This window comes from Malus sylvestris, chromosome 10, assembly GCF_916048215.2.
Source record: "Malus sylvestris chromosome 10, drMalSylv7.2, whole genome shotgun sequence".
NCBI lineage: Eukaryota > Viridiplantae > Streptophyta > Magnoliopsida > Rosales > Rosaceae > Malus > Malus sylvestris.
Window position 1 is genome coordinate 34,027,871 of NC_062269.1, and position 16,163 is coordinate 34,044,033.

A 16,163-nucleotide genomic window follows, 5' to 3' on the forward strand; every position below is an offset into this window, starting at 1 on the left:
TATTTATGCTGCTTATATAGTTAATTTTAAAATAATTGGTAGTGATCACAAGATGAAATGTGATTGATCCTATCATACGAAACTCTTAGAAGTTGATGATAATAAACTACAAATATCTGTATAATTTTAGTGCTGATAACTAACTAGTTACTAAGATAGTACTAAATTTGACCAATAATATTGGACGATATCTCAAGTTCGAATCTCTCATTTATTATTCAAAAACAACGTAGTGTATAGACATGCAAACGGATCAAAAGTTATGGCATATGTCATAATTGTGTTATTAGATTTGAATTAGGATATTATTCGTACCGTAATAATCATATGTACTCTTCTCCAATTTTAAAAAGAAAATGAGTACATAATACGTAACTATCACCGATAAAAGTTATCTTAAATTATTACTGATATCCAGGTAAACATCGATTCAAGAAATCTTAAGCAATCTATATGTAGTAAGTACTGTTGCAATTTGGATAGATACAAAGCTTGTTCATTCTGTCCACATAAAATATTGTGGTTGCTTTTCATGTATAGTGAAGGGCAAAAAATGGTGCAATCTTTATAAGTACACGCGGGATTAAACTATAAGTTGAAAAAGGTCATGTGAGTTGAGATTTTCACTAACCTTCTTAAAAGTCTTTGCATGCTCTCAGCCTGTTGGAGCTGAGAAATGTCTTTTCTGAAATCTGGCATCGTTTGTTTGCATGAAAGAGATTTCTTGTTGGACGACTCGATCGGCTTTTAGCAGGGACATCCACTTGCCAAAGAAAATGTTGAAGCCTATTAGTTGTAAATTTTTGCAGATATACATTAGAAAAGGATGTTTGATATTAATAAAAAAACAAAATCAATTATGTTTGTGTCTTTTTTTTTTTGTAAAGAGAAAGCATTGGTAGCAGTAAATGCTGTCACAATCTGAATCCAAATTAATCCTTATCACCACTCCATTTCTATAAATAATTCATAAAGATATTTAAGGAGTGTGTTTCACCTTTTTTTTTTCATTTCAAAGAATTAGGTGATTTTTTCATTCATTCAAAGAAAAATGTAATTGAAATGACCTACAAAAAACAATGTTTTTGAAATGACTGTGTATCATTTACCATTTTGATTAGGTCTATATAACAAAAAGCCATGAGTTTGATACTTTGTAGCTGTAAAATCTACCTAATCGTGGCCACAGGTAGGGTGCAATTTCTAAATAGCCTCCTCTGACCACGCAATGAGTGAATAACCGTGGTTCGCCACCAGTTATCCTCCTTTTAAAAAATAGAACAAAAAACAATTGGATTCGTAAGTGTATATTTTTTCCCATGTAAATAATGAAATTAAACTTTAACTAAAATCCTTAAACTAGACATATAAGAATTTCTGATAAGATAGCTTGAAATTTAGCAAAAGGTACAAGTTTTATTTTGCCTAGTAATGACTATCTAATCTACTAGACTACAATTTAATGGTATATTGCTGGACATTACTATTGGTGTAATTGACTTGTCTAAATTTTTTCAAGTGAAAACAAGTTAGTCCCTCTCATTAGTCTGGTTTTTGTTCCTCATGGCTTTTAGAGTCCTTTCTTATTGGTAAGTGGTGAGTCATAAATAATAAAAGTAAAAAACACTACAAACTAGAAAAATTACTCTGAGAAAAAACAATGATAAAGAGAGGCAGAGATCATAGAGGTGGATCTCCCATTTTCTTATAGTTTAATCAGACCTATAACACAATTTTAATTATAGTTTTCAAGTGAACTCAGAAGGACTGTCAATACTTTCATTGGGGGTAAGCTAGGAAGACCATTTATTTATATTATATTTTGTAAATTGTATGACATGATAGTTGATGATTGTATTATTATTTAGTATTAATTAACATGCTTATTTTATATTGATGACATATCACATGGTTTACAAATAAAATCTAATAAGTTGGTCTACCCAGCATTACTCATTTCAAATATATTTGTCCTCTTTTCAAAACCATTCCTCCAAAACATATATGCATCTCTCGTATATATAATATCCTTCCATCCAAGAAAAAAAGTTCGGCATTTGCACATCCTATTTTATCCATTTGCATTCTTCTCTTTCATGTTTATGTTTTGATAATTGAAGTCCAAGTGGACAAAATAGGAGGGTGAAAATCGCCACCCAAAAAAAAAAAGTTAGTGTTATCCACATACTCATTTTTACTTTTCACATATTTCTTGTTAATTTCTATCATTTGACATTCTTTAATTCATTCAATAGATGACCGGAAATTAAAAATGGTGTGAGGAGGTAAAAAATAATGTGTGAATAGTACCACCCAAAAAACAAATCCAATTTGACGCTTTAAGCACTTAAATTATTTTCTCAAAAAATTGTCATTACCTATAAAAATGCAAAATTTGTCATAACATATGACGTAAATATTAGCATGCACATATTTTTCGTTCACTAATTTGAGAAAACAAAGATAGATCACGTCATGGAATGTATCTATGGCTTGATGCTTTGATTCCTCCTTGTATCTATTATTTATATATAAACGACTGATTTTATAAACAAAACAAAGAGCGGCACCTCTTCGATCTGCTTTTACATATCATTCGCTTTTCTTTTCCGTTCCAAACAATATATAGGTTATAAACAAAGAAGAAGCATGATTTAATGGAGAGGTGATCCGTGTACGTCTACTTTTGTTGATTAACAAAGTTATATATATTTACAAGAAGCCAATGACAACCAAAAGGTCAACGAAAGCATCCTTGTCCCTTTTTCCAAAATGTGAATCTCTTATGAATTTTCACGTTGCTTTGTGGCATGATATGATCGATGTCTTTGCATTTTTATTTCTCTTGAACGCATTATTTATAGACACCAAACAACTAAGTTTGTGCGCGCGCGCGAGAGAGAGAAATAGAAAGAAAGATCCACTTATGATGTTTGCAAAATCTTGTAAGATTATCTCTAATTTATGGGATAAAGTTTAAAATATAAGTTTTAAAACCCCCTCAAACCATATCCAATCATTGGGCTAAAATAAGTTCTGAAAATAAAATATATCTTTGAGCTAAATTTTTCTAGGAGTTAAGCCTGACTTAAATTATTCTAGACCCACCAAACTGTCATATTTCAAACTTTTTATTTTGTTTTTTACTTATAATCCAACGGCTGTGATCAAATGAAATCAAATCTAACGGTACAAAAGAAAGATTTGACGGCCCAAAATTAAATCAAATGTTTAAAATAATTTTTAAAAATTATTTAAATCAAATTTCACTTAAAACTGTATAAATACCTATGTATATGTATGATTTTAAATTACTTATCGGAATTAAAAAAAAAAAATTTTAACAAACAATAGTATGTTCATAAAAACAAATTAAGATAATCTACATAAATTTTTTTTTTCAAAAAAGTTACCAAGAAAATGGCTAAAATCATTATTTAATAATATCGGGCTAAAATGAAGCCATAACTGTTGGAGGAGAAAAGTAGTTCTGAGTTATGGCTTAAAATTTTATTACTTAAATTTTTAAGCCTTATCCACAAAGATATTGGAGATGGTCTAAGGAGATATATATGACTCATAACGTTTCCATGGAAGCAATAATTCAAGGAGAAAGGGTACGGCGATGTGGTACCACAGTTAGTGTTTTGGGGTATGTCCAGTTTCAGGTCTACGCCGTCGCCGGTGCCGTGTACAAAGCCTGGGGTCAAGTCGTTCTTGGAGAATGATGGGGAACTATGCCCGTACCATGTCATGGAAGCAGCAATGTCTGGCCAACACCATGAGACATCAGCCACTGGTTGCAGTGGACTAAGACTAGTGGCTCAACTCAGGGATCATCATTATCATCATCACCTGTTTGATCCGAGAGCATTATTACTCCATTAAAATTGGTTACTGTGTTCATTTCATATTACATCATTTTATATCATTTCAAGTACATTATATCTAATTCTTTTGAAATAAAGAAAAGGTGATAGTTACTCGTTAATTATCTTTACGATTTATTGCTACCATACTTTCTCTTTACAAAAAAAACGCACTTAAATAGTTGATTATGCGCATCTACATTTATTGTGTTTCTTATTTTTAATGAAAGTAAGAGATTCGAACTTAGAATATCTTCAAACATTTGATTAGATGTAATTTCCATTATCCTTTTAAAGCTAGTTATAGGCTATATGAGCACTTCAATTGACATTTGGGAAAATGTCATTTTCTAGAAAGTAAACTGAGAATTTTTTTTCCTCCCTTTGTCAAAATCCTTATAATTGAACATTTTTACATGCGAAAAAATCATGTAGTTTTATGGGCTTTGATTTTCACGTACTTTGTTTAACTTCTTACACATCATTTTAATTTATGATCATCAAATTAAATAATTTTAACAAAAATAATAAACAAAATTAAACAAGTGAGAAGATGAAACGGTGCGTGTTTATCGTTGCATTCAAAACATTTCTTAGTTATCATTGCTCATGATTCTTCAATTGAATTTGGGACTGGTTTTCAGTTTTCTACATCATTTTATATCATTTCAAGTACATTACATCTAATTCTTTGGAAATTAAAAAAGGTGATAGTTACTTGTTAATTATCTTTAGGATTTATTGCTACCATACTTTCTTTTTACCAAAAAAAGGCACTCAAATAATTGATTATGCGCGTCTACATTTACTGTGTTTCTTATTTTTAATGAAAGCGAGAGATTCGAACTCAGAATATCATCCAACATTTTATCCTAATAAAGCTAGTTATTGGCTATGAGCACTTCAATTGACATTTGGGAAAATGTCATTTTCCAGAAAGTAAACTTAGATTTTTTTTTTTTGTTTTTTGCTATGAACACTTCAATTGACATTGGGGAAAATGTCATTTCTAGAAAGTAAACTGAGAATTTTTTTTTGCTCCCTTTCTCAAAATCCTTATAATTGAACATTTTTTTTATGGGTATTGATTTTCACACATTCTGTTTAACTTCTTACATATCATCTTAATTTATGATCATCAAATTAAATAAATCTTAACAAAAATAATAAACAAAATGAAACGAGTGAGAAGATAGAAAAGGTGCGTGTTTATTGTTGCATTCAAAACATCTCATTGCTCATGATTCTTCAATTGAATTTGGGACTGGTTTTCAGTTTTCTACATCATTTTATTTTTATATCATTTCAAGTACATTACATCTAATTATTTTGAAATAAAAAAAAGGTGATAGTTACTCGGCAATTCTCTTTATGATTTACTGCTACCATACTTTTTCCTTACAAGAAAAAAACACTTAAATAATTGATTATGCACGTCAATATTTACTGTGTTTCTTATTTTTAAAGAAAGTCAGAGATTCGAACTTAGAATACTATCCAACATTTGATTAGATGTAATTTCCATTATCCTAGTAAAGCTAGTTATTGGCTATGAGCACTTCAATTGACATTTGGGCAAATGTCGTTTTCTAGAAGGTAAACTGAGATATTTTTTTTTGCTCCCCTTGTCAAAATCCTTATAATTGAACATTTTAACATGCCAAAAAACCATGTAGTTTTATGGACGTTGATTTTCATACACCTTGTTTAACTTCTTACACATCCTATTAATTTATGTTCATCATATTAAATAAATCTAACGAAAATAATAAACAAAATTAAACAAGTGAGAAGATAAAAAAAAGTGTGTGTTTATCGTTGCATTCAAAACATTTGCTTAGTTCTCATTGCTCATGATTCTTCAATTGAATTTGGGACTTGTTTTCAGGTTTCTACATCATTTTATATCATTTCAAGTGCATTACATCTAATTCTTTTGAAATAAAAAAAGGTGATAGTTACTCGTTAATTATCTTTACGATTTACTACTACCATACTTTCTTTTTACCAAAAAAAAAAGCACTTAAATAATTGATTATGCGCATCTACATTTACTATGTTTCTTATTTTTAATGAAAATAAGAGATTCAAACTTAGAATATTGTCCAACATTTGATTAGATGTAATTTCCATTATCCTAGTAAAGCTAGTTATCGGCTATATGAGCACTTCAATTGACACTCGGGAAAATGTCATTTTCTAGAAAATAAACTGAGAATTTTTTTTTTGGCTCCCTTTGTCAAAATCCTTATAATTGAACATTTTTACATGTGAAAAAACCATGTAGTTTTATGGGCGTTGATTTTCACACACTCTGTTTAACTTCTTACACATCTTCTTTAATTTAAGATCATTAAATTAAATAAATCTAATGAAAATAATAAACAAAATTAAACAAGTGAAAAGATAGAAAAAGTCCGTGTTTATCGTTGCATTCACCTTAATCTTGTTGAAGCCCAGCCCGGCCCATTGACAAGACCCAGTAGTAGAGCAGGAGAATGAGGGATAGAAGCTTATGTAGGATTTCAACTGCCATTTTAGTTTTGGAAGTGGCGATGGGTTTGCAAATTCTCCAAGTGGCGCCACTGCCGCCACTCACTTCCTCCTCCTCATCTTCTTGTCGGGTCCAGACCCTCCCACCCTGGCTCAACCAACGCAACTGCCACTGCCGCCACTCGCGGCCTCAGCTTGCTCTCCCGCCCCGCCGCTCGTACAAAAGAACCGCACTCTCGCTCCTCGGTAGGAAAGATAGGAAATTGCAAGCTTCTTCATCATCTTCTTCAACTACCCAACAAGACCAGGATGACGAAGAAGATGAGGAAGATGAATCGGACCCTGACCCGGAAGACCTCGAATACGTTGGCCAAATCAAAAGGGTATCTTGCTTTCTTCCATTCTTTGATGGGTTTCTTTTCGTTTCAGTATTTCACTCAGTGTTATTGTTGGTTAGGTGTTGGAGCTTCTCCGGAAGAACAGAGACATGATTTTCAGTGAGGTGTGGTGTAATTCTTCCATTCTCCATTTGCTTTAAAGTTCAGAAGTTTGAGTCTTGATCGAGTTTGGGTTGGTGTGCAATGTGATAGGTTAAGCTCACTGTTATGATTGAGGACCTGCGAGAAGTTGAGCGCAGGAGACTCCTCGGAATCGAAGATCCTGAAGCCCCTACTAGGGAGGAATTGGCCGATGTTCTTGAGGAAGTAAGCCCTTCATTTTAATTCCCTTGCTACATTATGCTATGTTAGGCGAATTTTGATGATGTGATTCGTGAAACAGTGAATTTAGCATGTATTTCCATTGTTTGGGTGGTATCACACCTTCACACAATGAATTCATGAATGCAAAGTAGCTAGCAAGATCAATTGAAGGATCTTCAATTGGTTTGACAAGCACAAACTGCAACCTTTCAGCAAATTAGTTGATCATTATAATAGAACAACCTCTAGTAGATGCATTTCTTCCATCACTGTTAGATGTCAGCCACGAAAATTTGCAGAAAACCTTATGATGGTGACCATTAACTAGATATGCATCTTTACTAACTCAAAAGCACGCATGTCGTAGGAGAAAATCTCTCCATCCTCACTGGTTTGCGCAAGTCATGAAATTTATAATCCTTGATCCTTAGATGCACCCAGCTACAGAGTGTTGGAACTTCCAAGTTTGATTATTCACATAGGTAGACCCTGATTTGATATGCTTCTTTACAGATCCTACTTTTGCTTCTCCATCAGTGACCCTCTCTTTATGCTAGACAAAATGATTTGCGGAGTAACCCTTTGGAAATTCCTATGATTATTCACATAGGTGATACTTTGGAAATTCCTTCTTCACTGGATATGCTTCTTTATGATTTGCAGAGTGTCCTGAATTTGATTAATTTGTACGTTATGCCATTACAACTCTTTGCTTCGATACTTATACCCTTCTCAAATCATGAGAGTGGAAAAAATTTCTTTAGCATCTGTAAATTGGTAATCATCGGAAAAAGTTATTCTATTTATTGTGACACTAATTTGTGATTCTGTGATTTAGGTGAATGAAGGAAAAATCCCAAAAAATCGACTTGCTCTTAAACTGCTGGCAGCGGAAATGAATCAATGGCCTAATCTAGAGGTATTATTGTAATTCAAGTATAAAATGATCAATTTGAGAGATGATTATTTATGTGTAAACGGAAAAAGAACATGAAGCTCTACCAAAGGATACTAGGATAAAGAGCCAAGCTCTGAATTACAATTAAATAGTTTGTAAATCCAGTTTTGGTGTCTCAAATTTTGGTGGTCTGAACTTTTGTTCTATTTCATCCTTTATTTTCCAGTTTTGATAGCATATATAACAAACAATACCACAGATTTTTCACCTTTATCTATGTTTCTAACTAACTCTGGATATCAATTTGCTAATCTGTATTACGATACACCTACTTTACGTCTTCCCAAATTGTACCGTAACTAGTATTATTAAGAGAATTATTACATCACCTGTCAATTATTACAACAACTACTATTTATAGTCACTTGCTAGCTTACTCCTTAAGCTACCCTCCAACAACTTCTAACAATCTTAACAACTCAACCTCATCAACTAATTCCTTTATCACAACCTTACATCTGTCACAGTTAGCTGCTGCCATCTGGCATTCTAACAGCATCCTAACAATCTGTTCCTATGTTTTGTTTATGGTACAGGTTCAGATTACACCAGCGAAGAAAAAGCCTGGTAAGTCCCTATATGCAAGAGTGACAGACACTGGTATTGATCTTCAAGAGGCTGCAAAGAGACTGAAGATTGATTGGGATACGGCTGCTGAGATTGATGATGGTGATCTTAAAGATGAAAACGAAGTGCCGTCAGTTTTGGTTTGTTTCCTTGGCTTTCTTGTGATAAAATGATTTTATCAAGTTCCTGCTGTCATATATGCACTGGTTTAGCTAATCCTCGGGTTCCTAATACGCGGTTTCTTATCTTGCAGGGCTATGGCGCGCTGTACTTAGTCACAGCTTTCCCCGTCATTATTGGTGTATCAGTGGTATTAATTTTGTTTTACAATTCGCTCCAGTAGAAATCTTTCTCGTTGTCATACTTCACTGTAAAGATATCTTATTCCTTGCAATATACCGAATATCGTTCTGATCTTCCCATGAGTTCTGTTCATCTAAATGCTAGTTAGAAATATCAAATATCATGTATGAATCTTGCATATGGTGTTATGCAAGCACATCAGATCTTATAGTATAGTTTTATTTTATTCTAGTTAACCACTTAAACCCGTTGCAAGTCAACTCTTCCATGAAGATTTACATTATTAAAAGCGAGTTATCATATAGATTAGCAGCTAAACTATTCCTAATACAATATTAAATTTTGCTGACCCTTTGTTTATATGGAGCAATTAGAGAACATGGATATCACTACTTGGTTTGGATTAGTGGAGAATATGCTGCTCACGTCTAGGTTCTCATAAGTCTGTTTTGCCTCCCTTTTAAGTAGTCCAAATCCCAGACTTGATCCTCAGGATTTCTGCTTTTCTCTACCATGGATTATCCGTTTTCGGGCGAAATGAGTGACTATTTTACTCTTGGAGACCTAGAAAAGCAAATTTCTGTAGATCCAATATCACTGAAAGAATCTTATAGAGAGGTGAGTACTGCCCCAGTAGCGGTGGTGCCTGGTGTTGCTGCTCCAAAGCCGAATGCACTTGACCAACTACCGCCCCTGTTGCCGCCCTCAAAGCCCAAGTTCTTAAGCTTCAGCCTCCCAAACTCAGCAACCTCATCGCCGCGAGTGAAGAAGAAATGGAAAGAAGAAAGCCAAGCGTCTCCCCGGCTGGAGAATCTGAGCCACCTGCAGCAGGAAATTGAGTTCTGGCGGACCAAGTCATGTGGTCAACGAGCACTTGCCCCATCAGATGACTTTGATCTCTGGTTGTTCAAACCGAATGCCGCTGATAAAGTCACCACGTACCACAGCAGCCTCTCCAGAGCTAGGTCCAACAGAGGTGCTGATAAAAATGGAAAGAACAGCGACCCACATGATGACGGATTCACGTGTGGGGCCCTGTGCTTGTTCATTCCTGGCTTTGGTGGCAAGGCAAAGCCAGTGAGAGCAAGAAAGGTAGAGCCTGATGAATTGGGAAATGTCATATCCAGGACAGTTTCCTTGGAAAAGTTTGAATGTGGCTCTTGGGCTTCAGCTATGATAAATGAGCAGGAAGATGACACCACCGGTCACTACTTTGATCTGCCATTGGAGCTGATACGGAGCAGCGTCAACGAGGCAGAATCGCCAATTTCAACGTCTTTTGTGTTTGGCACGGATCGAAAGGGTGCCCTGAAGAACGCATCAACGAGAGCACAAGGCTGGAAATCGCACGACTCGTCACGCCACGTTCGGTTTTCTACATCATCAGATGCTACATCACCAACATCACCAACTGCTTGCGTTACGCCTCGCTTGCGCAAAGCAAGGGATGATTTCAAAGCTTTCTTAGAAGCCCAGAGCACATAACTAACTCTGCTTTTTGGTATATTGAGTGTATTTGCTATGTTTCAAAATAATGTGAGTAGATTGTAGCTATAGTCTTTCACCTATTACTCCGATTCTCACTTTTGTCCATGAATTAAGCAATTCTTTAGTCCGTTTGTTTTTCTATCTAAATTTAGGGGTCTTGTGCTTGTTCTTATCGTCAAAACTTGTAACTGTAGTTCTTGAACTATATGGTGTGAGTAGGCCTTTTTGCACTTAAACATGGTAGAAAACTAACAGGTTTTGATGGTATGATAAAAAAACCGGGTAATAGTTCGAGTATTATAGCTACAATTTACTCAGAAATGCAGACGTGCAAGCCGGCTATGTTGTAATGGCCACGGTCGTTCTCTAGTCTACTAAACCCAAAAGACAATTTCCAATTTCCCCAAGGATTGGCCCAACAGACAAAAACTGTGTCGCTCTTGCTACTCAAGGCCTTTGCTTGAGCCCTAGGCAACTGGCCTCGACAAGGTTTTCCCCGTCCTGTTGTCAATTGTATTCATCGTGTCTCATTCGGGTTAACTCAGTTTGAGTTCATATCAAGTAAACAAATCAAGTCTCGAGCTATTCAATAAGAGGATGGTACTCTACAACCCTACATATTTGCCAATTTTCTTTGTGGTGGAAGCCTTTCGAAAAAGTGAATTGTCATGACAAAACCGCCGGTCTCATTTTTAAGGAAAAAAAAAGAAAAAAAGAAGAGGATGATACTCTACAACCCTACATATTTGCCAATTTTCTTTGTGGTGTGGGTGGTTTTTGGATGATTGTTACGGTTATAATGTGTCACATAAGTTGGGAAAAAAGTTGGGACAAGCAACATTTTGTTAATTGTACGTAGATTTTGTTGAGTGACATGACTCTAACCTACTCTGTTTGTTAATTGTACGTAATCCATCCCTCTACTCTTACTCTTATGTGCAGCATTTGGGCGACTGTCTCAAGCACTTTTCTTACCCGTAAAAAAACCTTGGGTCTCAGCCAGAGTACATATTCATGTATGAGTTTAGCACTCATCACGTTGCTACATTTAACGTTACACATATTGTTAACTCTAAAAATTACAAAGTCTATGTGGCGCACATGCTAAATAATTATGAGTTAACTACGTTCTTCTTGTGAAGCGGGCGCACCAACTCATAGCTGAGCTCGATTAGGCGAGTGGAATTGATGTGGTGATGGTGTCGAATTCGCTTGTTGACTTCTGCACTTGAGCAAAAGAACACCTTTCGGCCTAGGGTTCTAAAACTTGAAAACAAGGTTGCGTAGTTCACTGCAAAGTTTTGGATCTCCTGAACCAGGTTCGGCTACCTCAACTATGTTCTTGAGAATATAAGTGCATTATGAGAGTAACCAATCATAAAACACTTCAATTCGTTGGGAAGCTAATGAAGTGACCTCTTTCGGCAAAGAAATTCAACATTCTCCGCCGGCTGAGACTTTGATAGATAATCGACTGAACTAGTTGTAGTGATGTTCCACCGAATTGAAGGTACTTCCAGAGCGATTAGTTCTATGGTACTAGTGATGGTCCAACGAATTGAATATGTTGCCGGTTACTAACCCAGTGATGTTCCAACGAACTGAATAGTGTTGACGGAAGAGTTATGATAATTAGTTTTTCTCAAGATTGAGGGAAGGTTTCATGCAAAGTGAGGATTTTCGCATAAACCGTTTGAGTTGTTTGTTGTTCAGAGCTTTGCATTTATAGGACTAAATCCCCAAAGTCCTCTGTCTGTATGAACTGACTCACACGCGTGTCCATCACCTTGACATACCATGCTTCTTTCAAATACCATTTTGCTTTTTAAATACGAGAGAGAATTCTCGCCGGATCCTCTTTGTGAGGATCTCGGAGATCCTCCAATCACATCCGTTCATATTACATCATGCGATCAGTTTTCGTCAGGTACTGTTTATATTTAATTTTAAATAAAAAAAATTTACAATGATTTCTAACCGCACAATATACAATAAACGAATGTGATTTGAGAATCTCCAAAATCCTCACAAAGAGGATTAGCCGAGGATCCTCACTATTTAAATACCACCTGTGAGACTTGCTTTTCCCCACATAAATCCATAGGCTAAGTCCTACCTTCAGATTCTTCACCACCATCCTAACCAGACCACGTGCTAAAGACTCCCAATCCAACTATATCATAATCTCATGTTGCTCCAATCCACACGTCCACATGGAAAAACATCTCGAGTTACTTTGGAATGTATTGTTTGCTCCCATATTGAAGATATACCTTGCATCCCATTTATATTGTTGAAAATGTCAAAGTAATTCCGATACGCTTAATAGATAATTATTATGATTAAAAATTCACTATATTATCTACTAACAATAATTGAGCATTAACTTAACAGGTTCTTTCATTCATCGACATAGAATTCTGCTCATTTAACAACATCTACTACATGGGGCCAATGGTGTAATATTAGCTCCACGCACCTACAAATCCTGGACTCTGGTAAATTTCATGTTCACATATCAATGCTGCATGCTTCTGAAAAAACATTGGCTTGGTACAGTAATGGTCCCTGTTCAATTCGTGCTACGTAATTTTTTTCTCAGTTAGCGTAGCTGCATGGGTTTAATTACAGTTCAAGCCTAACAGGTCAACAGAAATGGAAAAGGAGAAATTAGGTTATCATTATTCTTTTTGCTACTTCATTGATTAAAATCCTATTTTTTTTCAATTTTTTATCAAGGTCCTTGCGTATTAATAACATCATTAATTATTTCAAGAATAAAATATTTTTTATTTCTAAATATATTCATTTAATGTTAAAAATGTTACAATTAGTATATTTATATTTATGACTAATTTTTTTTATCATATATTTTTAGTTTTAGTTTGTACCCATTTTTAATTTGTAATTCTTTTTTAACTTGTATCAATTTTCTTTTCAGTTTTAATTTGTACCCATATATTAATTTCTTTTTGTGCCCATATTTTTTTAAAGTTTATTTGTATTTGTACCCATATATTTTTTTGTATTTGTACTTTTTATTATGCTAAATGTACCCATTCATGTAAAACTTTTTAATCTTGAAATGTACTCATTCTTAAATATACCAATTTGTTATATGTAAAATTTACCCCTTTTTTATATAAAATCTATTCAATTTTTTTCTAATCCATGTTTAAACTTATATGGGTACATTCTTTTTTTTTTAAATTTTAAAATGTATCCATGTCAAGTTTAATCGAAGAAATTTACTAATGTTATTAAGCCTAATATCTTTTTTTTTTTTTTTTTTTTGATTTTGAAGAATGTACCCATGTTTTGATACAATAAATTTTTTGGTTAATTTTGATGAATGTACCCATACTTACACACACACACACACACAAGCATATTTATTTTTTAATATTTTTAATCTCACAAATTATGGTTTTTTAATTTAAAATCTCATTTATATAAACAACTAAAATTTCTAATTTTTAATTTAAAAAATATAGTAACGTACATAGAAATAAATTATCACATTAATTTCAAGGATCTTGATAAAAAATTAAAAACCAACAAGGTTTTAATCAAATAATATTCATAACTAAGGACCGCATCCAAAGTCTCCTAATGGAAAACTAGATATGGGTTTGGTACGTACACCATTTCAATTCCACCATGTGTTCATCTGATGTATGACCCCCTCTCTTTTTGACCATTTCTAATGTATAAGGTAGGTATAGTCTTAAGCTGGACCAGGAATTCGTTATATCTTCCCATATACATAAAACGTAGTTGAAATTCATGATATTGCTCAGAAGATTTTCACTGCAAAAATAATGGGTATTAGGGAGAGCTGTTTTTCAGGCTCTCTCTCGATGATCGAACCCTAATCATCTGTCACCTATCACCATCAAGGTAGAGAACTATCTTATCATTAAAAGTTGACAAGAAAGATATTTGAATGATGCATCACCAGCACGAAGGCTGTGAGATCCGTCGAGTTATCATGAATCATCAGAGCAATGGGCAGAGCCCGCACCTTTAATCTAATAAATGCATCATTTCCAAAAGTTGGGGTTTGTTGCACATATTAACTTTAGAATTGCTACGGTTATCCGAGTAGCAAATACTATCAAACAAACTATAACTGATTTAACGAGTCATTTGCAGTTTCATAGTTTGAATAGGTTAGGGATGGAAATATATATTCAAAACCCTGTAGTGGCGTCATTTGGTCAACAAAAAAACCTTGGTGATTATTTTTGGTATTAATTAATGTTTGTACCATACTTGACCAATCCCGAAACTACCGAGCACCGGCCAACGCTATACTGTCAAGGACCCAGAAGAGTTCCCCTCCGACCAGGAGGCCAAACACTACTCGACACGTGTCAAGATTAGAAGCCAATCAGAGCGCAGCACGTGTCAACATCAAGAACCAATCATAACATGACACATGTCAATGTGACAAAGCTACAAGTTTTTCTATAAATAGGGGTCATTCCCCCACAATATGGCCTAATGCCATTTTGTGTTAAATCATTCACAAGAACTCACTAAATTGAGAGCTTGATCCTTTGTACTTGTGTAAGCCCTTCACTACTAATAAGAACTCCTCTACTCCGTGGACGTAGCCAATCTGGGTGAACCACGTACATCCTGTGTTTGCTTCTCTGTCTCTATTCATTTACGTACTTATCCTCACTAGTGACTGAAGCAACCAAGCAACCAAGCGAAGGTCACAAAACCTGACACTTTCTGTTGTTCCAAGACCTCCGGTTTTGTGCATCAACATTTGGCGCCGTCTGTGGGAAGCGACACTTATTCCTACTCTCTTCAGCTGTGTCAAGCTGGTTTCTATCATTCGTACACTTTCTTTTGACCAGGCATCCCTCTCCAACATGGGAAGCGAAGGAAGCCACAGCACACAGAATGACACCCCCCTTGCACATAGTGCGAAACAACGAAAGAAGGAAGGAAAACGAGTTCTTCTTCAAGCTAAAGTCGATGAGTTGGAAGCTCAGAACAACAAGATAGCAATAAGGAATGAGGTCCTCCAGGAGCAATATGAGAAGCTCTTCGAGACACTCCACGAAGCTAGGCAAGCTCAGACACGCGAGCTTGTTGCCCCCGTGGAGGTCAACCATCAACTGGGTGCCCTCCAACATGGAGGGTCACATGCATTCGACATAGATATCCCTGATAGGGAACAGATTACCCCTCGACTTGATAATCAACATGAGGCTTCTCTTAACCCAGTTGCTTCGACCCGAACCATGAGAAGTGGAGGGAGACACCTCTTTACTGAAGGGGCAGAAGGATCGAAAGCAGTCTTTCGCGATTGTCGGGATTTCCTGAAGCAACGTCGAGAGAATTCCATCCATATAAGCTCAAAGATTAATGACCCAAGGATTTCTGAGAGACTCGGTCCCCTGCCACGGCCCAAGCCGGCCACCAATTTGGGGAAGGGGCAACAAGTCCCAGAGAGACATGAGGGTACAGGGGACTCAGAGGTGTTCCGACAGACATACCCTGGAAGCCAGTACAGCGAGTCCAAGGAAAAATCACATGCCCTTGATCAAACCTTCCTAATTCCAAGAGGAGATGGAGATTTACGAAAGAAAGCTCCAGTGACACATAACTCCGCTCAGGACCCCCTTGTCCTACAACTTCTTGAGGAAGTAAACAAGTTGAAGGCTGAACGTCAGGCTGAAATACCTGACTGGAACCAACCCAGGCCTGGCCCTCTTACAAGGAGGATCCTCAACACCCCCCTTCAAGCAAAGACAAAGCAAAAGC

General features: G+C 35.5%; 2 protein-coding genes across 2 annotated transcripts; both read left to right on the top strand.

Annotated features, from left to right (window-relative positions):
* The first annotated feature begins 6,388 nt into the window (after positions 1-6,388).
* On the top strand, positions 6,389-9,004 carry LOC126586587 (ycf3-interacting protein 1, chloroplastic-like). Its single transcript, XM_050251494.1, has 6 exons — positions 6,389-6,745; positions 6,820-6,864; positions 6,953-7,066; positions 7,902-7,982; positions 8,558-8,728; positions 8,842-9,004. Exons 1-6 carry the CDS (start codon positions 6,425-6,427, stop codon positions 8,929-8,931), a joined length of 822 nt encoding a protein of 273 aa, XP_050107451.1. The 5' UTR covers positions 6,389-6,424; the 3' UTR covers positions 8,932-9,004.
* Positions 9,005-9,140: 136 nt separating this feature from the next.
* On the top strand, positions 9,141-10,506 carry LOC126586586 (uncharacterized). Its single transcript, XM_050251493.1, has one exon. The coding sequence runs from the start codon at positions 9,405-9,407 to the stop codon at positions 10,374-10,376; it is 972 nt and encodes a 323-aa protein (XP_050107450.1). The 5' UTR covers positions 9,141-9,404; the 3' UTR covers positions 10,377-10,506.
* Positions 10,507-16,163: the final 5,657 nt, after the last annotated feature.